A 24361-nucleotide genomic window follows, 5' to 3' on the forward strand; every position below is an offset into this window, starting at 1 on the left:
ATAATAATAATAATAATAAGAAGAAGAAGAAGAAGAAGAAGAAGAAGAAGAAGAAGAAGAAGAAGAAGAAGAAGAAGAAGAAGAAGAAGAAGAAGAAGAAGAAAAGAGCCTGGACCAGCCAACCATCCATCACTCAAAGTAAGTCAAAATGCTTCTTGCTTTGTGTCAGATATAGAATGATGTGGAGCTCATTAGGTGTGGTGGTCCACCACTTCTCTTGTTTGAGAGTTGTGCTGTTTGGGGCAGGGCTGGAGAGCTGGTTTCTGTAGATTGTGTGTTCTGTGGCAGGGAAGCTGGCACCTGGGTGAGAGACCCAGAACCAGCAGGCTTGTTGTGGTTGGCCAGCTCTCCCCGTGGTGTTTGGGGCAGGGCTGGAGAGCTGCCATCTGGGTTTGCTGCAGCCAGGTCTGCAGAGCAGACCTTGAGCAGATTGTGTTTTGTGTGGCGGTGATGTTGGCAACTGGGTTTATATTGGTTCCAGGCCTGCACTGCAAGGTTCATAGAGTAGAGGGATGTAGTGCATTTGGGTCCTATAGAGATTCCCTGGTGTGAAGTTAGGTTTGGCTTTGGGTGCCCCAGGAACTGGACCCCTGGTCCAATTTTCTTTTGGCCTTGTGGGTTTTGTGGGGGACAGTGCCCTGAAGCTGCACAGCAGTTTGGGGGGCTCTCCTCAAAACCTCCTGCCCCCTAGAGCTACTTTTCCCACGACAATTACAGTGAGGAAGTGGCTTTAATTGTTTTTTTCTCACCATTGGGAGCAGTGTTCCTTTTGGGGTGCCCACAGATGGGTGCAGTCTTTTTGGGCCAGGGAGGTTTCATGCTGGGGAGTCCCCTAAAGCTGCCCTGCAGTTTTGGGGCCTCTCCCTCAAACCCCCCTCTGGCCAGAGCCACTTTCCCCACAGCAATTGTGGGGCTAATTGGGCTTTCCCCATCATTGTTGGCAATGGGCCTTTTGGGGAGCCCAAAGACAGGGACCCCCTGGCCCAATCTTTTTGAGACTCGGGCGTTTTGTAGGGGAGAGTCCCCTGCGGGTTTCCTGCAGTTTTTGGGGCTCTCCCTCAAACCCCCTGCCCCCCCAGTAGCCTCTAATTATGCCCTACGTTGCCATTGATTTCAATGGCCCATAGGGTATAATGGTGGAATAGGGGCACCCTCTTTGGGTGCCCCTGGAATGGGATCCCCTGGCCCAATCTTTTTGGGACTTGGGGGGTTTGTAGGGGAGAGTCCCCTGCAGGTCCCCTGCAAATTTGGGAGCTCTCCCTCAAACCCCCTCCCCTCCAGGCAGCCTCAAATATACTTTATTTGCCGTTGATTTCAATGGCCCATAGGGTATAATGGGGCCTTATATTGGGAAATAGCTGCGCATCTACTGTATATGCAGCTATTCCGAATGTGGTATTCAGCAGTATATGGGATTCCAAAATTTTTTTCCCTGTATACTTCCGAATCTGCTTAATTCCGATTTTTTTTTATTTTGCACATCCCTAGTGCTGGGCACACTATCCTATCTAATTGTCTTCTTGGTCCCCCCCTGCAGGGTCTTCTCTTCTTCTTTGTACACCAGACATTGCCTTTTCTAACAGTTCTCACCAATCAAGGATTGAGATGAAATACAAACATTTGAAAACAGAGCAATATTTTGGTTGGTTTTCCACTGGTATGGAAGCAATAACCCTCAAACTGGGTCTTTCCCAATATATTTTAGACATCTGACCTTTTCTGATGCTGTGTGAAGCTGTATCTGGCTCCTGACAAGGTTTTCAGAAAGTGTAAGACAGGGTTTCTTATTATTTCATTCAAAGTAATTGATTTTCCACAGCAACAATAACAGTCACAGCTGTTGGAGGGTCAGGGGGACTGGGAAGCACCTGGGCTTTCCTTATTCAATGGATAATTCCATTTCCCTTCAGGATTTAGTTTTTTGGATTTTTAAAAATTCCTACTTTCCCCTTCTCCCATCCCTTTGGCTTTTCTTCTCTTTTAATCCCCTATCTCTTTCTGCCTCCCCAATTCTCCCCCCACCTTCGGCTTTCCTTCCTTGTAAAATAATAATTTGGGTTTTTTTTCTTTCTCCCCATCAGGCTTTCTTTTATTTCTTTGTATTCTTCTTCTCTAGTTCTTTTGCAAAGTGAGAAGTGCACTATGGTGTCTGGCTCCGCCTGCTCTGGTAGTCTTTTTCTCACCACCCATCTCAAAATTTCAGAGTTGCCCAAAGGCTCAAAAAGGTTGGGGACCCCTGTTGTATGTGGTTCAGAAAAGATATGAGAAATGCAAAAGGGATTTAGAAGCTTAGAGAAGGTTAGATTTTGAATCTTTCTCTAAAGAAAACATTTACAGAAACCTCTGTTTCTTCTTGAATTCAAAACTTAGTACTGTTTTCATCTCCCCCAGGTGCTGACATTTTCTGTCATTGATAAACAGCTGCTCAGCAATGATGATTTCCAAGAAAAGAAACACACCTGTGTTTCCTTGTTCTAGCTTGGCAGGCCAAATATAGAAGTCCTTATATTTCACCTTGACATTCCTAATTTCAATGCACACTGGAGCCACCTTCCACTCCAAACAGTGGAATTTCCTTCTTTCCTTATCTTTCCATATATCACTTCACAGTTATAGATTACAAACCACTTGTAATCTTGTGGTGAGCTATGGATCTTCCATGATTATTAGTAAACATAATTTAGAATAATGTTCAGCACTGTAAAAATAAGTTCATTATTTAGTGACGTATATTCAGCTATTTACCTTTTCGGCTATTTACCTTTTTCTTCAGTTGTTGAGGTTTACATAATAGATAGGAATACATTTTAAAGTTTGACTATTTATGTCAAAATAAATTAATCACAAGGTCAACTCAAAGAATCACAAAGCAAGTGAGGCAATAGTTTTCTTCAGTTTTTCTTAGTACTCTTTATAATGGTGCAACTGAGTTATTTCAAGGTTAACAGGACTAGATGTATGCAGTATAGTGAGTTATTAAATTTTGGTGGTAAAAACAGTTTCCATTTTTCAAAATCCTACAAAGTCCACTTTGGTAAAGATAGAAGAAGACTGTAGATTTATACCCCACCCTTCTCTCTGAATCAGAATCTCCTTTATCTTCTTCTCCCACAACAGATACCCTTGTGAGGTAGGTGGGACTGAGAGAGGTCTCCCAGAAGCTACCATTTCAAGGACAACTCCTGCAAGAGCTATGGCTAACCCAAGGCCATTCCAGCAATTGCAAGAGGAGGAATGGTCTCCCAAATAAGAGTCTGCACACTTAACCACTACACCAAACTGGCTCGTTTTACAGTCCAAGCTTGTTTTACAATCCAAGTCACTTTTAATCAGAAACATAAGAAGAAAAACAGGTTTGTGATAGGACCTAATTTTGGTTTTTATCCATTATTTCCACATTCTAGAATACACTGTACTTTTGCTCAGGTAAATCAATAGCTCAGGTAAATCAATAGCTGAATTCAATAGCTTTATCATTTTTTTTCACATATGAAGACAGGATTCTGCATATGGAGCACTTACTTACCATAATACAACCAGTTAATGCAACATCCTTGCCTGAGGAATAACATTGTTCTATATAATCTGATCCAGGAAACCTGTTTTTACTTAGCATCTAGTTTACAGCCATAGACTCAGGGCTTTTTTTCTAGCAGGAATGCACAGGAACACAGTTCAAGCTGGCTTGGTGTCAGGGGTGTGGCCTAATATGCAAATAAGTTCCTGCATAGACTGCAATCTGATGGATTTCAGAGGAGCCTACAAAGTCAATGAGATCTGTGACTGAGATTTATCCCACCAATTGAACAATTAAAATAAAAACATTAATTCACAAAGGCCTTGGTTTGACCTCTCTGCATTCAAGTGAGTCATTAATAAATTAGAATATCTAATAAAACACACTAAATAAGCTAGCATGTATCCAATGAAACACAGGTTTTTTACATTTTGTTGTCTCTGCCTGCCACCACAGTCCCTTTCAGTCTCTAAAATACTATTTCTGGGGTATGCAAATACTATTTCTGGGGTATGCAGACTGTGTGTATGCAAATCTGCCAACAGGAAAGGAGGGGCAGGACTTCTCATTCCCTCTTCCTCTACACCTTAGCCCTCTGATCCATGCAGCTTTTCATCCACGTGGAGTCTGCAATAATCTTTGTGGATGCTGAAAGGGGCTGCAGGAAGAGAGACGAACAAAGAAGAAAATTCATGCCTATTCCCACTGGGGCTTTGTTGGATACAAGCAAACAACACCAGCACCAATGCACAGCATCTCAACATATCTCCCCTTCCACCACTGGCTGATGTTTTTCTATTAGACATACTACAACTATATATTAATATTTCAAAACATTTATCTCTTTTCTTACCTGCTGGTTTACGGGAAAATTCCTGTTGATTTTTTTAATCTATAAAATTGAATGCAAAAAAATTATTAATACATATAAGCATATTCAGCCATGAAAGTCCACAAAACATATAACATAGCAGCATATTTCTTCCTTTGATAAATTCACAAAGAAATTTCCCAGTATACATTTACTGATGAAAAATAAATCAATTAATTTTGTTCCTATATCCACAGAATTAGAATTGCAAAACTCTAAACCCTGAACATGTTCCTTACACAAAGTTTTGCATACTTTGGTATTGTGCCACCTAACTCCTTATCATCTTGTTACTTACTTAATTTCAGGGCTTTTTTTGTAGCAGGAACTCCTTTGCATATTAGGCTACACACCCTTGACGTAGCCAATCCTCCTGGACTTTACAGCACGCCCTGTACTAAGAGCCCTGTAAACTCCTGGAGGACTGGCTACATCAGTGGTGTGTGGCCTAATATGCAAAGGAGTTCCTGCTACAAAAAAAGCCCTGCTTAATTTTATGTTCATATTTAATTATGTTGGGCACTAACTTCATGGACTATTTTTTGAAACTGGCAATATCTTACAGTTTATACTGCAAACATCAACCAGGAAAAAAAAAGTTTTAGATTCAAGGGTTTTTTTAAAAAAAAAATGAAGCAGTAATACTCAGAAACAGAAAATATTTAACTGAATTAGCATCTTAACAGACAATTGTGGGAACAACTTGGGGAAAGAATTCTGTCTCTAATATTGAAGGAACTGTCAGTATCCTATATCTTTAAGGTATATTGGAACTGCCAAAGGATTGTTTAACCCTTGCATACAGGTGTTTAAGTGTTAGCATGTGATAGCATGTGAATGTCATTAACCAATGAGAAATGGGATTGGTTAAGGGGAATACAAATACAGTAGCTTAATGTCTGTTCAGTGTGGAGTAGGAAAAGATGGATAGAGCGTGGCATACTGATGGACTGATAAAGGAATTGATGATTGTGGACTGTGACTAGACTATTCTGTTGGAATGAGTATCTGTACCTTTGCCTGGTTGGACTGATTGTAAGTGTATGATTATTGGACTGATTCTTGACTGAGATATCTGCCTGACCCTAATACAACTTTGTTGAACCGGCTGTCTTTGTGAATGTCTTCATTAGAGCAACAACTGAGATTGGTCTGACCAGAGTGGCCCTGAGGGACGCTTCCACTACTACTCTATCAGAAACAACATACTTAAAATAGTTCAACAAAATTCTCTTTGGGGATGCAATTCATATGGTATTTCTAATTTGCATAAACTTCTTTGTGAAAGTCCTATTCTCTATTCCTTTAACATCACTTGCACAAGAAATATAGTTTGTAGTTACATAAAAATGTAATACTCTTCACATTTTCTGGGGAAAATGCTAGGCTGATAATTTCTATTTAATAATTTACTGGTATTTATCTTAAAAACAAAGCTAAGAATACTGAATGGACTGTACTGAAAAAAAATTAAACTATAAATTGTCTTTCCAGGTCTCATTTTTCTAAAGGGAAATATGCTACCTGCTTTTGAGGCATATTTTGTGGAGGGTGGCAGCCTCAGTAATTACTAAGGAACGTGTGGTGGAAACACAAGAAAAATAAATTAAACCTCAGTAAAATAATGTACCATTAGTGGATATATCATCCAGTTTCATATGCATTAATCATATAATGAATTATACCTTAACTAACTAACCCCATTTCTAGGGTTGCCAAGTCCAACCCCAGAAATATCTGGGGACTTTCGGGGTGGAGCCAGGAGACTTTGGGGGTGGAGCCAGGAGACACTGGGGTGGAGCTAGGGGGGAGGGGGGGAAACGGCGAGCCGCCCCGTCTCGGAGAGGGCGACGCCGCTGCGCAGCTGACGCCTCTTCTCCACTCGCCGTGGCTGCTCCTCCGAGATGGGCTCAGCCTGAGCCCATCTCGGAGGAGCAGCCACGGCGAGAGAAGAAGAGGCAGCAGCGGCACGGCGGCCTCGCCCGCTCCGCCTCTGGGTGGAATCGGAGGGGGGGTGGAGAAGGGCCCAGATTCGCGGCTCGCCATGCTCCTGGCCTGCCTCGCCCCCCCCTGCGCTGCTGCCGCCTCTTGGCTGCTCCTCCGAGATGGGCTCAGCCTGGGCCCATCTCGGAGGAGCAGCTGCGGTGGGCGGGGAGGGGGCGACAGCGGCACGGCGGCCTCGGCCGCTCCAGGATCGGGCGGCTTGCCATGCTCCCCGGCGCCGTTCCCCCTCCCCCCGCTTCCATTTTTTTGGGGAGCAGGGGAAGAGGGTGGAAATCCTGGGGTCCTCCGCCAGGGTGGGAGGGTTGGGAAGCCTACCCATTTCAGTCTTAGGGAACCAGAATAAATTTAGGAATTTTAGGACTGTCATACCTAGAAGGGCCTTCAAATACAATCTAGTGCACTTATTTTTTCACTCATTTTCACTTATTTTTTCACTCATTTCTAAAATCAATGTTTTTGTATCAAAGAAAAATGAACAAAACATAATGAAGATATTACAGTACAGTATAGACTATAAAGCTCTTTCTTCCTAAATAATTTTTAAAAATTATACATCCTTCTGTTTCGCAGATAATATTTTGTGCAAGCATGTTAGTTAATTAGACACAACATTTCCTCCAGTGTTTACCTTCACACTCAGTATGTATCCATATAAATACTTCTTCTAAGGTTAACAAAATCAGGTTAACCTCATGTCTACACAAAATGTAATAGCAGATGCTTTTAGACAACCAAAATATCTCATTGTAAACCCCTCTATGCAAGTCACAAAACGTGTGAGGACGTAGATGGGCAGAGGATGAAACACTCTAAATGCACAGATTGATATTAATAAATATTTTTTTTACTTATAATAAAAAGTCCAAAATGTATGTAACATTTAAAAAGATAGAAAGAAGAAAATATACAAAACTGCCAAAATGGATCAAAACAGACATAGGAAAACAAACATTCACCTTTATTGCATAAATTACATTATATAAATTTTTACACACACAGAGTATAATAAGCTGACAGTCATGCATATTTTCCAAGATATTGGGAGATTGAGATGGGTGTTTTTGGGCTTAGCCCCCAAAGCCCCACCACCAGCTACAGCCTTACCAGTCATAAGTGATACAAATGGATTCTTTTGTCCCTGTCATAACTCTTGATCCTTTGGGATATTGCATTTGCCAAGGATAAGCCAACACTCAGGAAATACAAAAGTTGTACTTTAATGCACTTATATCACTTACAACAGTCAGTTCCAGAAGTTTAACAGTCACTCCACCCAATGCCTCCATCTGCTTTCAGTGTGACCAGTTGGGTCCTTCACTACTATAACAGCACCCACCTCACGGTCTCCCTGGATCGCTTCTATGTGCTGTTTATGGCTACCCCAGCCCCTCATTTCACCCTCAGTTCTTCCTTTAACAACTTTTACCTCAGGAATATAAACCTCAAGGGGTGGGTATGATATGGATTTCTCTATCTTAGTATCTTCGGGGTTTTTACTTTCAGATGGATATATAATACAATTCGTAGGGGACCACAGCAGCGTGGATAGTTATCCCAGAATATAGGCACCAGAGAACTTTAATGTAAACCACAGATATTTATTATAACACAAAGTCTTAAACTGGGGATATGGGTGATATATACACGGGCTATAAAGTAGCTCACTCAGTTAACAAGTTGCTCAGTTGTTTCAGGCTCTCTAATATAACTTTTTCTTTCTCTTAGGTCTCTAAGGTTTTCAGTTCACATATAATACACTCTCCAACACTAGCAAAGGCTGGCCTCTTGGGTGTAATGTGCCAAGTCTCTCAAGTCGACTGGAGCCTCTACTCCCAGCCCTTCAAACTTCTAGACCCACATATGTTCCCTCAACCACCTCTCTAGCTCTTAAGAGATGTACATGTGTCTGTGACCGTTGAGGTCTTCACAGTGACTCTCCCTTTTAGTCACACACAGCCCCTTGCTGTTTTTATAGAGCTAGAAGTCACCTTTGCTTCTCATGAAGACTTTCCACAGCTACTGTCCCAGCTCCCTCAAAGACCGACTCTCTCTGACTCTGTCAGGCACCAACTGACTGCCTCGGCTGTTAGCTGTCAAACTACTGAGAGTTCTGAGCACTCTGGCCCCCACCCTCAGGTCACCTGATGCAGTCTCTGTGCGTCTTCAGTTTTCCTTGGTTTTATGTTTAACCCATACCTTACTGTCACAACTACCTTTAAAAATAAATAAATAAATAAACTTCTGTCCGGCCAGTGCACTCTCATTGCTGAGTTAAGCCATATGGCAGTCAGATTGCTAAAGACTGGGGGAGGTGCCACCTGCAGCAGTCTTAAGCTAAGGACTTGGGTCTCAAGATTCTCATGCTCCCAAGCTTGGATGGCTACACTCCTTCCTGGCTTCCTGTGGGCATGAATCAGCTACCTCTTCCTCAAATACTTCAGTTTGAGCATTTTATCTCTCTTTCTCCGGCCTTGTATCTCCCTTCCCAGTTCCTGCTTCCCTGTGGTTACCCCTTTGCACTTTCTCCCAAGGATGCCATTACCCCAGAGCAGGCCTTCATAAGGAGCTAGTACTAGTTGTCATTCTTCCTCTTTGTTCCTCCATTGCTCCTGCAGATCCACATGTAACTGAGCAGATATGAAATGGACTAACTGAAAAATGAGACAAAAAGACTGATTCCCTTGGTTACAGTAATTGCAACTTGTTTATTCAGCAGGCTGCCTATAACCTTGCAGCCTTGTAAATGCATCCTAGAAGTAAAACCACCATACTTCCTAATTTTACAAGGATTAAAAATTCCCCTTTTAATGCAGAGACCAGAATGCATTTTGGGCTGCAGTAGAGGAGAGTGATAAAGGTTTTCCATAAATATAAATAATTCTGTCAGTAGAAACATTACAAGTCAGATGAACTCCACAGAAAATTTTAGGTTCCTTCTCCACACAGCTCAGTTTTGCCTTTATGTTATAGAAGAAACTGGGAATCTTCTTTAACATTAATACTCTGTGCATAGATCAGTTGGAATAAATTTGTTTGTGAGCAAATAAAATTGATCTGAATTCCAAAAGATTGACTTTTTATTATCTAATAAACATCAGGAAGTTGGCAGCTCATGTTTTAGTATTGTCATAATGTTAGCATAGCTATATATTTTTTAAAAAATATGAGTAGGCTATCAAAATATGAGAATATATTGAACTTGGTAGCGAATCACCCCCTACCCCCCCCCCAAACATTCAGCTCAGACTGTATAATAATTACTCATAGTTTAGAATTACACAATTTTATTGCATAAGCAGACATAGTTATGAAGGCTTTTGTTTTAACAATTTTTAATACTGGTTCTGTAATGTACTGACTGATGAGACGTGTTGAAGGCAACATACTTTATTAGCGGTACATCACAAGAGAGCGAAATGCGGGCCAGGTCCCGCTATATATACAAACCCCTGGAACAACCTTCAGTCTGGCCAGGTCCAATCCTGGCCAGTTAAACTTCCCGCCACAGATCTTGATTGGCGGGGTAGTTTTGCATGCTACATTGAAGACCAGTGGACTTCCTCTGGTCACCTCTGTAGTGTCACTGTGCAGTAACTTCAGGACCGCATTGCAAGACACAACACTCCTCCCCCCCCCAGTTCAAGACACATAGTCCTTCAAGTAAGCTGGCGCCCTGCGCTCCCTGCTTGACCTCCTTGGGGTTATTTGGGGCGTTGGAGCGGCCGCCGGGAATGAGGTTTCCTCTTGGGGACTTGACACCGGTAGAAGGCAGTCCGACTCTTGTTGCTGTTCTGGAACCTCCGTTCTTGGCGGGTCGTGCCCTCCGCTGTATTGCTCTTCCACCCGCATGGTCGGCAGGATCAGCGCCCTCTGAGCCGCTTCCAGGGGTGTTGTGGCTACCTCTCCTGGTAGAAGTCTCCCACCTCTCGGGGTTGGTGGGGTCAAACTCAGCAAGGTGGCCCGTCGTTACACTCGGGTTCGCCATGGCGGCAGCGGGCGCTTCCGTCTCTCTCGGCTGCGTGCCTTCCTCATCTCCAGCCAGGTCAGTGACTTCCTGCCTGGGGAGTTACCTGGCTGAATCCCATCCTCGTCGCCAGTGTAATGTACTGAGTGACGAGACGTGTTGAAGGCAACATTCTTTATTAGCGGTACATCACAAGAGAACGAAATGTGGGCCAGGTCCTGCTATATATACAAACCCCCGGAACAACCTTCAGTCTGGCCAGGTCCAATCCTGGCCAGTTAAACTTCCGACCACAGATCTTGATTGGCGGGGTATTCTCGCACTTTACATCGAGCGACCAGTGGACTTCCTCTGGTCACCTCTGTAGCGTCGCTGCGCAGTAACTTCAGGACCACATTGCAAGACACAACAGGTTTGAAAAAGCCAATGAAATATTACGGTTAACCAGGAAGAATGAGATTGCATTTTATAAACTGTATTGCCAGATCACTTTCAGTTAATGCTTAACTTTCACACCTTTGGTTGTGTAAAGTATGAAATAATGAGCAGAAAGTAAACCATCTTAGAATCATACCTTCCACTTTTGAGTTTTGTGGGTGGGGAGCAGTAATGATACTTGTTTCTGTTCCAGTGCTGTGAACCAACTTGTGATTGCTGCAGGGCCGTAGCCAGGATTTTACAAGTCAGGGGGCTTTTTTAAAAGTCAGGGGGCACCCTTTCCCATCCACTGCAGGGCTTGCCACTTCTCAGAAGCTTTGTAGGGTAGGGGCAAAAGCTGGAGGCTCTGAATGTGGCCAAGTTGAGACAGCCACCCCTAAAACTTTGGAATGAAGAAGGGACTGCACCTTGCATGCTAGTGGGGGGGCGGGTTCCTTCCACTCCCTCTCTCCTACCCTGGCACTTTGCACCCAGCAGCTCTATCCATCCTCTCCCCCCACCACCAGCCCATTCCACATGGCTTCCTCTGCCTCCTTCCTCTCTACCTGTTGCTTTTGCTGCCACAGTGAACTGTACCCTGCTCAGCTCTCCTGGCTCTGGCTGCCACTGATGACGCTTCGCCGGCTCAGCCATGGCGAAAAGAAAAAGAAAAAAGCAGACTGCATGCTGGAGGTCCCCTGGAAGTCGGGGGGGCTCTGCCTGGATGTTGGGGGCAGTCACCCACAGGCCCCCCTATGGCTATAGGCCTGGATTGCTGTGAGTGAGGTGCCCAGAGATGTCACTTCCTTACTTCATCCTTACCCACCCCCCACTGATGTTCATTCATGTAATGCTTTGAGGATGTAACAGCCACAAAAAACTGCTTCTACCAGATCACGGCACCATGACATTAAGGTAACAAATGCATCTATCACATGGCTCAGCTGGTGTAGTTACAAGGTCTCCATTCTAAAAATAAAACTCTATAAAGGATAACTTACATGTTACCTTACTGACCCATGTGATTTACACTTGCATGCATTGTGGTAAGTTACTGAGTTCTAGATATACAAAGCAGCATGTGTTTTATGATTATCTGTTAATAAGGCACTGCATGAACTGGTGCTCAATTACAGATAATGGGCTAGGACTCCATAATTAGAATTTAATGGTACCATCTACATATAAATAAATGTTGAAATCATTTTCTCAGAACAGACTTTTGTTAGATTATCCACCAGGTAGTTTACTCACATACAGATCAGAGTTTTAAAAAATCTTGAAGAAGATTTTTCTTGGACTTCCCTCAGTTCTTGTCCTGTCCTCAACATTTTCCTTGCTGCATCTCTGTTTCCATTAAAACCACACAATGAGACAGGCGGCTTGTTCCTATTAAGCTATGTTGGCTCACTGTGCCAACATTCTGCAAATACTGAGAGAAACAGAAGTCTACCATAATAAAATCAACTGGATTAGATACAGGCGACTAGGCACAAATTTAAGTGACTCTCTGAATCAAACTGAATACTCAGAAAAGATGAAGCAGGCTCTGAACTATCACTTAGCCACCAACCAAAAATAATACCCTCCACATGAAATCTTGGATGGGAAACTTTTTCCCACCAACACACAAAAACTTCTTTTGATTGGATCTAAGTACATCCTGCTGCTCAAGCTCCTCTTTATCCCTCTTTTTTATCTCTTTCAAATCTTCCTTATATACACTCCCATAGAACTTATATGAAAACCAACTTTGAACTACCCAATAATAATCCCATTGTACTTTTGCCCACCACCTCTTGAATGAAACACCACACAAGTCATGGGAATTTTATTTATACATAAGCTGATCTGCACCAACACATTAACGTATGGGTTGCATTGTGATTGCAAAACAAGCCTCCTAACAGGGCAGACTCACCCCAGCTCTGAGCCAGGTCCGGGATTCTTCTGGACCTTACTCATCACAGCCTGTGTGCCAGTGCATAGAGGGCAGGGAGGGCATATTCCAGCCCATGGCTGCCTTAAGGCTCATCATATACTTCCCCAACCTCAAAGATCCCCCCAACTGAATGACCCTGACTGTAAGGCCCACAGGTACCTAGTATGAAGACCCCACCCCTCATCACAGATATCTCTGGGTGCTTGCCAACTCAAAATCCCCATAACCCATACTTTTCCTGACTTCCCAGTTAGGGCCTAACCAGCTTTGCCAGCCCTATTTATACCTCACCCCCTCTGACCATGCAGAGTGGGTAGAAAAAGGCCCCTCTTGGCAAAAAAAAGACCCAAAAATTCCTGCTCAGCCCCAAAAATGACATTGTGATTTCACATGGTCTAAAAAGAGGGTGGGTGGGGAGCTTGCACTGGGAGAGGGAGGGCAGCTGCTGCCAGACCTAGCCAGTGAGCTAGCCCTTGATTGCCCAGTGTGCCCACGCTGAGCCTTAATTGGCTTGCCTCATCCTCGTGCTTCATCTAAGGAGATAAGAGGCAGACAAATGCTGGCACTTGCTCCATAGGCAGGCAACTATCATGCCACCACAGAATCAAAAGTAGGCTTGCCAACCTTTAGGGAAAGCCTGGACATCTTCAGTCTACAGAGATCAGTTCCTTTGGAGAAAATGGCTTCAATGGAGGGTGGATTGTATATCATTACATCTTGCTGAGGTCCTTCCCTTTACAAGCTCTATCATCAAATCTCTAGCAATTTCCCAACTGTCAACCCTAGTCACAGGTATCAAGTCAGGATGAACTGGTTTCTCACCATAAATGATACTGTTTGATATACAGTATGTCACAGAAGTGAGTACACCCCCTCACATTTTGTAAATATTTAAGTATATCTTTCCATGTGACAACACTGAAGAAATGACACTTGGCTACAATGTAAAGTAGTGAGTCTATAGCTTGTATAACTGTGCAAATGTGCTATCCCCTCAAACACCCAGCCATTAATGTCTAAACTGCTGGCAACAAAAGTGAGTACACCCCTAAGTGATAATGTCCAAATGGGGTCCAAAGTGTCAATATTTTGTGTGGTCACCATTATTTTCCAGCACTGCCTTAACCCTGTTGGGAATATAGTTCACCAGAGCTTCACAGGTTGCCACTGGAGTCCTCTTTCACTCCTCCATGACGACATCATGTAGCTGGTGGATGCTAGAGACCTTGCGCACCTCCACCTTCCGTTTCAGGATGCCCCACAGATGCTCAATAGGGTTTAGATCTGGAGACATGCTTGGCCAGTCCATCACCTTTACCCTCAGCTTCTTTAGCAAGGCAGTGGTCGTTTTGGAGGTGTGTTTGGGGTCGTTATCATATTGGAATACTGCGCTGCGGCCCAGTCTCCAAAGAGAGGGGATCACGCTCTGCTTCAGTATGTCGCAGTATATGTTGGCATTCATGGTTCCCTCAATGAACTGTAGCTCCCCTGTCCCGGCAGCACTCATGCAGCCCCAGACCATGACATTCCCACCACCATGCTTGACTGTAGGCAAGACACACTTGTCTTTGTACTCATCTGGTTGCCGCCACACACGCTTGACACCATCTGAACCAAATAAGTTTATCTTGGTCTCATTGGACCACAAGATATGAGTAGTAAATAGACCCCCCCACATTATTAATGAAGGGGGCGTGGCCAGTGACATCACTTCTGGTGACATCACCGGAAACTGTGTCAACTCCATGCATAATTAATGAAGGTGTGTGGCCAGTGACATCACATCCGGTTACATGGATGTAATATGTAAAAATAAAATTTAATAATAATACATCACTGGAAACTGTCATCACTGGAAACTATGTCATGACCCCAATGACATCACCCAGGTCATGACCCCAGTCATGTGACCTAGTCCTGCCAATCACCATATATGCCCCACCATAACATAGCTACCCCACATATTTAATTAAGCATCTCCCACCAGGAGGTGTCCTATCTAGCCCCACCCCCACATGACCTAGCCCCGCCAATCACCATCTATGCCCCACCATGATGTAGCTAACCCGCATATTTAATTAAGCACCTCTTCCAGGAAATGACCATCCTGACTCACACCACGTGGCATAGCCAGGCCAATCGGCATCTACGTCCACCCCGCTGTGACGTGGCAACCCTGCATATTAATTGAGGAAGCCAGAAATCACATATGTAGCCCCCTCCCCTGCCCCCATTCTCCAGCACCACCCACTGCAGCGTCATTGAACTTCTGCCTGTGGCATCCCACCCTGGAAAATGGGGGCTGCCACTGAGAAGGCCTGAGTAGATCCATGTGACCCCTCTAACAACATGTCCGGTCATCCCTGGCCAATACCAAATGGGCTGGGGCCCACCTCCCATCACCAGGTTATTTTAGGAAAGAAGCCATTTGTGCTTGAACACACGTGTGTGGGCTCTTGGTGAGAACATGGAAACTCCGGCCAGACCCTTGGTACTTTCCAGCCCGCTGACATTGGTGAGACAAAATTATAAAAGGAGATATGTGAGCAGTTCTGAGGATGAAGAATTTGTTCCCGCAAAGCTCCATTTCCCGGGGCCTGTTTTAGATGAACACGTTAGTATGGACAGCAGGGAGACAACAGCTGACATGCTAGCTAAAAATGGCATTTCCCAAATTTTGCAAGACTTCCTGGAAGATTTCCCAGACAGCACCCAAGTACCCAGCAACTTATTTCCTACAGCACCCAAGTTTTCCAAGAGATTCCTGATTCCCAAGAGCTAATTCCAAGCGAGCACTCTATGGCACAGGTAATTTGAAAAAGGGGGAAAGGGGGGGGGGGTAGAAAAGTTTATTGGAAACAGATTTTGCATAGTGCTTTTAACTGAAAAAAAAATGCTTTTAATTTTCTAGTATTGAGCCACAAATTCCAAATTGAGTATTTGCACTGAGCCACAAATTCCATATATAATATTGGCTGAAGCCCCAGAGGAGAATATTCCTTCAGAGGCAAAGCTTTGGACCCCAGTTGTTGAGTGTTGTGTAGTGGGTGTGGGGGCTTGTCAAGGCTTGTAAAATTAAAATAAATGCTGTTTTTTAACAGGAGCAGCAAAAAATTCCATTTGGCATGATGCCCGGGGAACGAGTCATTGCCATGAGAAAGTTTTTAAGCATGGAATTTTTTTGAAGATTCTGACTGTATACCACCCTGAAAACAGAAATCAGCAATGTCAGCATTAGTTTGTGCTGCGGTCTATTCAATATCAATGTATCAATGAATTTTTATATGATTCTTGTGAAGGATGCCAGCTTCAATCGCCCAGACAGAAATCTCACGCATGTGTTTCTTGGTCTGAACAAATAGTAGACTGCAAGGTGAAATTTGTAATTGATGAAATGTCAGTACATTCGATAATGCAAGTTGTGACCTCGGTTGCCTATTCATTGAAATGTCTGCTCTTCATGCAAGAGAATATGGACCAAATATTTAATTTATTAAATAAAGTTGGAGACAAATCGAATTTGCACAAAACTCTTGAAACAATTTTGAAAAACTCTGACAGTGCAATGGTTAAATATGTTGAAGGCTATATCAAAGATTTGCATTTTCATTCATTTTTTCTGCGCCAGAAAAAAATGGCGTTTCTGTGATGTAAATAAAAGAGAGATGGTAGCTGCTTTTTACTGTCTGTTTTTGAAATAAACCTTGTAAATAGACTGCAACTCCATTTTTCACTGTCTGTAAATGAAAAAGTCTGTAAATAAAAAGGAACCGTTTTAAAGAAATCAGTGTTGTTACTACATGCCCAGGCATGCCCCCATGAAATGAAGGGCTGGTGGTTGCAAGGGAGGGAGGCAGGGGGCTGCACTCTGATTAAATCTGGCAGCATTTAAAAATTCCTAGGATGGTTAGCCCCCCTATTTACTGGCTGCTGTTTTTTAAAAAAAAGTTTGGGAAGGGGGATTACAAGGGAGAGAGGAAAGGGGCTGTGCTATGATTAAATCTGGCAGCATTTTAAAAATTGCTAGGATGGTTAGCCCCCATATTTTACTGGCTACTGTTTTTAAAAAAAGTTTGAGACGGGAGAGCCTAATTTTATATATATATATATATATATTGCAGTGTATTCTGAAAAAACTACTTACCCTCTTTCCCATGTGCTTCCTGAAACCATGGCTGCTTTTTCTCTGAAACTGTGTGGGAGGGGAACGGAGGGGGGTATTTTGCAGTCACATGGATGGAACCTGGTTACCTTTACAATTCAGGGACAATTTCTATTGGATTAGCAAGTCACATGGTCAATGGGAACCAATCACAGCGCTCCTTCACACACAGTAGTGGTCAGTTGGTCGTAATTAGATTAGGGGGGTGAGTCACATTATTTTTGGCCAGAGGAGAAGGTCAGAAGACATCTTTACCTTGAGGCTGAAGGTAAGCCATGTGCTATTTTTCCTAAATGATTAGAAATTAATACTGCTTGCTTGTAAATTTTGTCTGTTTGAATCCTTTTACTGTCTGTAAAGCAGCTAGTCTATGGCCTGTTTGCCCCAAGCATGCTTAATGAGAAGAAAGAGGGGATCTACTCCTGTTTTTTAATTTAACAGACGTTTGCAAACTGCAAGGATATTTAGCTACCCTTTATGGTGGCTGTTTTGAATGGCAGAGGTTTGTTTTATATATTTTACAATATGCTTTTAAAAAAGAGGCAGATATCTTTCCTTTGGCTCTGAGAGGCCAAATGTTAACACAGGTGATGGCACCTCTCTCAGCACAGAGGTAAAGCCTGCTGCCACTTCCATTTTGCCAAATAACAATGTCTCTGAGTGTGCAAATGATAATTTAGTTCATGGTGCCCCTCTTAGCACAGAGGTAGAGCCTGTCGCCATCTCCAATTTGGCAAATAACAATGCTGCTGCTGAACAAGGCCCCTCATCACCCCCACAAAAACCGTCCCCTAGCCCTGACACACCAAAGGTTTACCTAGAAAAAGTTGGAGAGTGTGAACGACATCTTGCAAATTTGCCAATGGATCAGTATTCAGAGGCCTTCAGTTTTGTAAACTTAGAGCAGTTAAGCCACCCCGCCCTCATACAAGAGGCAATACGGGAAGCTATTCAGGGCCTTCTTAATGATATGAGAGCTAGAGTCCAGAATAGTGAATTAGTGCAGCTCCATATTGACGGGGCGGGGCTAAGTAATCCCTTGCATTCTGTAAGGAGGCCAGCAAGTGGCTTTCCTGCTGATGAGTTTATAAATCAGATGTTAAACCTCATGCAGAGTAATGCTGAAATTCATCTTCATGGAACCCTGCACTTAGTTATGACGGTAATAAGGAATAGAGGGGGGAGAGGGAAGAGAGTTATAAGTACTATCCTCTATAGTGATGTTATCAAAAAGAAGCAGCAGCATTTATTAAATCCAGATCATGGCAATCGTATTCCGTGTTTTGGGATAAGTTTCATTGGTGTTATGTCAGAGAAGTTGGTAACCATCCCTGAATTAACAGAAAGGGTGCGGCTGTTGTAAGAGAGCTTGGGTTTTCATATGAGCAGGAGATATTATTATCGGATGTTGCCACCTTTGAAAAGCATTTAAAGGTAAATATAGGAGTGGGATTGAATGATGGTAAAGGTTGGGAAATTTTTAGAACAGGGTCGCCTGTATACCAGAGAACCCATTTTGTTTTGAATCATGAGAATCATTATTTTGGAATAATTAATTTGAAAGGGTTTTATGGCCAGAAAAAATTATTGTCAGGTGTGTGGTAATGTTTATAGCCATTCACATCTGTGTAAATTCCGCTGTCGTATGTGCTTGGACCCCAAATGTAGTCCTCAGTAGAAGGTACAATGCAATAACTGCAAGGTATATTGTAAATCCCGGATCTGCCTTGAAAAACACAGGGATCTGCCAGACATCTGCAAAACCAAAATATATTGTAAATCATTCCAATCCTATGCTCCAAAGAAACATACATGCTGTGTTTGCTGGTGTAAGCAATGTAAAGAGCCTGTTGGGATATAAATAGCCACCGCTGTTTCATGCTTCCTCTTAAAAAGGTTGAAATTGGCAACAATGATTTTTTTACGCTTTCGAATGTATGCAAGATACTGGTATACATATTCCAAATTATACAATGGGGCTAGAGGAAAGTGATACCTGGGAATTCAAAGGAGAGGGCTGTGTGTCAAGCTTTGTTAAAAAATTCATCAACAAGAAATTCAAGAATTATAACTTCCTAGCACATAATGCGAAGGGATATGATAATTACTTTATCATTAGGCAATTATTAGTAGAAAAGATGGAAGTCGACCTGCTTATGCAAGGGGAATCATGTGCGTCACGCTTAAGAAGCTAGGCATCAGATTTCTGGATAGCTTAAATTTCTTGCCAATTAAGCTGGCCAAATTGCCACAGGCCATGGGCTTCTCTGGATGTAAGGGGTTCTCCCCCCATTACTTTAACACCGCTGCTAATTGGGAGTATGTTGGGCCGATGCCTAGGATGGCGGATGATAGCATGATGAAGGGTGAGAAAGCAGAGTTTCTTTCCTGGTACATGGAGAACAAAAACAATGAATTTAACCTACAAAAAGATCTGGCCTATTATTGTCAACGGGATGTTAAAATCCTGAGAAAGGCTTGTCTCTTGTACAGGGAGGAAATTATATCCATGTCAGGAATTGACCCTTTTACCCACATAACTCTCGCTGGGATGTGCATGGCAATGTATAGGCACATGTTTTTGAAACCTGATACAATTGCCCTCCTGCCACATGACCATTACCACAGGCAAGAAAAGCGTTTTTCAACCCCATCTGTACAGTGGCTAACGTATATTGAACACAAGGAGGGTCTTCAGATACAGCATGCCCTGAAAAGAGGAGAACTAAAAGTAGGAAATTATTTTCTTGATGGTTATGCGGTGGTTGGGGGGTGGCCAACAACCTTTGAATTTAATGAGTGCTTTTTCCATGGTTGCCCCACATGCTACAGCCCCAGTGCTAGAAACCCACTGACAGATTCATCCTTTCCTAACTTACACTATAAAACCCTGAGGAAAGAGAGTTACTTGAAAAGCCATGGGTATGCTGTTAGGTCCATATGGGAACACGAGTAGAGGAAGATGGTAACAGCTGACAGGGAGCTTGGAGGCTTTCTGAGTGAGAAGAAATTTCTATCACCGCTGCTCCCCAGAGATGCTCTCTTTGGGGGCAGAACAAATGCTATTTGCCTCTATTACAATGCTGAAGCTGGTGAAAAAATACATTACTATGATTTCACCAGCCTGTACCTTTTTGTCAACAAGACAAAGAAATATCCAATTGGACACCCCCAAATTATTTATAAGGACTCTGCCCCTGTATCTGAATACTTTGGCCTGGTCAAACTGAAGGAAGTGCCATCTTGAGGTCTCTTTTTCCCTGTATTACCCTATAAGGTGGGGGGGCAAACTTCTGTTCCCCCTCTATTGCACATGTGCAGAGACTAAGCAACAAGAGCCTTGTATGCATTCTTCACTGGAAAGAGTGCTAGAAGGCATGTGGTGCACAGTGGAACTGATGAAGGCATTCAAGAAGGGATATCAGATAATGTCTATTAGCGAGGTGTGACATTTTGAGGAAAGCTCTGAAGACCTGTTTTTTGAATACATTAAAGTGCACCTTCGCCAAAGACAGGAGTCTTCTGGTTATCCTAGTTGGTGTACAGATGAGGGGGAAAGGGCCAAATACAGGATTACCTAGAGAAAGAGGGTGTTCAGTTGTGTCCTGAACACATAGCTGTCAATCCTGCAAAGAGGCAGATTGCAAAATTATATTTAAATTCCTTGTGGGGCAAGTTTGGCCAGAGTTCAAACTTGGTAAACACTACCATAGTGAGGGATGCTACCAAGCTTCTAGAATTTGCCTTTTCTACAGCATATGATGTGTCAGGGTTTGACATAATTGACGATGAAACAGCAAGCGTGTCCTGGAAATACGCAAAAGATACAGTTACCTTAGCTGGCAACACGAATGTTCTGATTGCATGTTTTACAACATCCTATGCATGGTTAGAATTGTATGAAATTTTAGACAGACTGCAGGACTGCGTTTACCATGACACGGATTCAGTTATTTTTGTCAGTAGGGAGGGGAATGTTATTCCAGCTCTCAGATTATTTAGGAGATCTCACATCCAAACTGCCAACAGATGAACATATCACAGAGTTCACGTCAGCAGGTCCTAAAACCAATGGTTACAAATTGTTGAGTGGAAAGGTGCGCATGAAAGCCAACGGCATCACCCTCAATGTTTCTAATTGTGAAAAAAGTTAACTTTAATACCTTGAAGGATACACTGCCAAGCAGACATCTAAAGAGATCAGAGTCCAGCGACCCTCCATCATAAGGAAAAAGAATCAGTGGCTTATTGAGACAGGGCAACTTAAGAAAACCCTCAAAGTTGTTTATGATAAGAGGGTCCTTGGGGACAAATACAGAACATTGCCATACAGTTTTTAAAATGGATATACAGTGGAAACATCCATTTTCTGCAGTACTGGCAGGGCCTAGCAATTGTGACAAGAGGGTCTTTGTAAAAAGTATTTTGGACAATGCTCAACATGTGCTTTCTATATCACCTGATAATGTCGTGTGATTTTATGATGAAATCCTCTGTAAATTCACATCTGTAAAGTTTGTTGAAGGGCTGCCTGAAACCCTAAATGATGATCAACTGCTCCTTGCTAATAAAGTAAGTCTGATTATTGTGGATGACTCTGCTTGTCAAAACCCTGAAACTGAAAGAGCCTTTACCAATTACGTGCATCATCGGAATCTGAGCATTATATTTATTACTCAGAATATTTTATTTCATGGAAAAAGCACCAGAACCATAAGTTTAAATACAAAATACCTGGTTCTGTTTAAAAACCCCAGGGACAAATTACAGATTGCCACTCTGGCCCACCAAATGTACCCAGGGAAGTCCCAATTCTTTCTGGAAGCCTTTGAGGATGCAACAAAAAAACCTTATGGGTATCTGGTGGTGGATTTAAATGCGTGCACGCCATATTCATTGAGGTTAAAAACGGGGCTTTTCCCGCCCCAGAGGCCTGCTGCGTATGTCTTAAAAACAAAACAAGCCCCCAGTGGACACAAAAAGAAACAGACGGTACACTAAACAGTCTGTCACCTCCGAATTCTCCAAAGTGTCTACATGCCCAGCCATATAAAGAGGAATCTGCCCCTCCTAAAACTACTTATCAAGACTACCTCTCAACAAAAGAAAGCCATTCTATGCTCAGCTTCAGATGATCTGGTCGCAGCGATCTCAGAAATTGCACTCAATACCTTAAAAGGGAACATTCCTCTTTCATCATGTCAGGTGTGTGTGTGTTGAGGAAAAGGTGACATTTCATTAAAAAAATTGAGTAACAAGGGAGCACCACTGAAAAAGAAGAAACAGCTGGTGAAACAATCTGGCAAATTTATAGGGCCTCTGTTAAGCTTTCTTATTTTTCTCTTAACGTCCTTTTAACAAGCTGGTGATGGAATATACAGAAAAAATATACTTGGTTCCTAGCCATCAGCAGGAACAATTAAGAAAAACCCCTCCCTTTAAAAAGAAGATCAGAGCCAATGCAATGCATTCCCTAGATACTGAAATGAAGGGTGTTTTCCGAAGGCAAGATTTATCGGAGTTTCAAAAAGTAAGCCTATTTGAAACTGCTGCAAAAATGTTTAGCTCATGTGAAGCAGGGAGAAACTGAAAAATCTAAACTGAACCTGCTTCTGCCTCAGCCAGAGACAGCCTCTGGCAAAACCAATACGAGTTCTGATGTGGTCTTCCAAGAAATAATAGACAGCTTGCCTAACAGGTTTAAGAACAGCGCAAAGATGCTGTTAAACAAAATGAAACAGAACAAAATTATTTCTTCTTGGGATGGCAATTGAACCTTTGTATATTGAGGTGAAAATATAGAAGGATCTCATCTTATGGATTTGGTGAAGGCAGTCACTCAAACATATGATCTGCCTAGCCATCGCAAGCCTTAAGTCTGGGATGCTTTCATGAAGGCTATGGCTGAACTAAATGTGCTATCTTCTGTTGTGGGCAACACGGCTAATTGCCATGCTTTGGAATACCTAAAGAACCCCACCTCCATTCCAGAGATGCCACAGCTGTCTCGCATAGCATCTAAAAAACACAAAGCTCTCACACCCCCTGGCTGGATAAAGAGGGATCTTGTAATCATGTAAATAAATGTTTTTTAATTAAAAGAAATTTTGTTTGTTTAGTTTTTTTAAAAAAAAATGAACAGACAAAAGGTCAGATTTTAAGTCCACAAGGGGGCGCTTTATTGAAATACAATGTTGTTGTTGTTGTGGAACTCACTGCAAGATACACAGGCCTGGGGTTGCACAAAGGAGTTTAGAGCATGTCTTGGCATGCCCTTCTTTTTTACAAATTGCTCTACCATTTGTTCATTCTGTGCTAAATCATCAGAGTACAGCTCTTGAATCTGTTCAAAAGAAAGGCCTTTACTGTGCAACTGTAGAAAAAATATGCAGTGATATCCACAGACCACAGAGTCAGATGCCTGTAGTTGACTTGGTTGGAATGCAGTCTCTGTCAAGTCTATCTGTAACTCTGGCTCAGTCAGAGAGCATTCTGGTTAGAACCAAAGTATATTCAATTGCTGCTAGCTCGTACCTTCCCTACCCCTCCGTTCCTGTAGCAAGTGTCCTTGCTTTGAAATGGAAAGATATGAAAGTCTTATCTGTGCCTTCTCAGGCCTGGCTCTCAGGAGGGAGTCAGGAGCCCACTACAATCAAGGCCATGCAAGCCTGAGAACGAATTGGTAACATCAATGTGTGAATGTGCCCTGCATAATCCTCCCCCCTTAGGAATCCCTTTGAAGTGTCCCATATATGCAATGTATCTACAGGTTACTCTTTAGTCTTTCAATGCTGACTTAGCTTCAAGTATCAGTATCAATAAAGTAGTTTCTTTGTATCAACAACGACTCGTTATTGAATCTGCCGACTTGACAGTCTCATTGGCATTTTTTCTCAAAAATCTCACAATGGATTTAGGAAATAAAACACTGCTAGGTGCATGTCCATATGAATCAAAGAACTTGCCGCACGTGTCCTCTGTCAAGTTTGCAGATGACACTAAATTGTTCAGGGTGGTAAGAACCAGAGAAGATTGTGAGGAACTCCAAAGGGATCTGTTGAGGCTGGGTGAGTGGGCGTCAACATGGCAGATGAGGTTCAATGTGGCCAAGTGCAAAGTAATGCACACTGGGGCCAAGAATCTCAGATACAAATACAAGTTGATGGGATGTGAACTGGCAGAGACTGACCAAGAGAGAGATCTTGGGGTCGTGGTAGATAACTCACTGAAAATGTCGAGACAGTGTGCGATTGCAATAAAAAAGGCCAACGCCATGCAGGGTATTATAAGGAAGGGAACTGAAAACAAATCAGCCAGTATCGTAATGCCCCTGTATAAATCGATGGTGCGGTGTCATTTGGAATACTGTGTGCAATTCTTGTCACCGCACCTCAAAAAGGATATAGCACTGGAAAAAGTGCAGAAAAGGGCAACTAGGTTTGAAACACTTTCCCTATGAAGAAAGGTTAAAAGGCTTGGGGCTC

General features: G+C 42.8%; 1 protein-coding gene across 3 annotated transcripts in view; it reads right to left on the reverse strand.

Moving 5' to 3' along the window:
• SNTG1 (syntrophin gamma 1) overlaps nucleotides 1-24361 on the reverse strand; it is a 280518-nt gene that overhangs the window by 137302 nt on the left and 118855 nt on the right. For 2 of the 3 annotated variants that reach the window (XM_060243821.1, XM_060243818.1), the window contains exon 12: nucleotides 4371-4409. The exons of the other annotated variant lie outside the window; for it this stretch is intronic. In XM_060243821.1, the coding sequence (XP_060099804.1) occupies nucleotides 4371-4409 (39 nt within the window). The remainder of the gene's footprint in view (nucleotides 1-4370; nucleotides 4410-24361) is intronic. 3 annotated transcript variants of the gene reach the window in all.

Source organism: Heteronotia binoei, chromosome 7, assembly GCF_032191835.1.
Source record: "Heteronotia binoei isolate CCM8104 ecotype False Entrance Well chromosome 7, APGP_CSIRO_Hbin_v1, whole genome shotgun sequence".
In the NCBI taxonomy this organism is placed as follows: domain Eukaryota; kingdom Metazoa; phylum Chordata; class Lepidosauria; order Squamata; family Gekkonidae; genus Heteronotia; species Heteronotia binoei.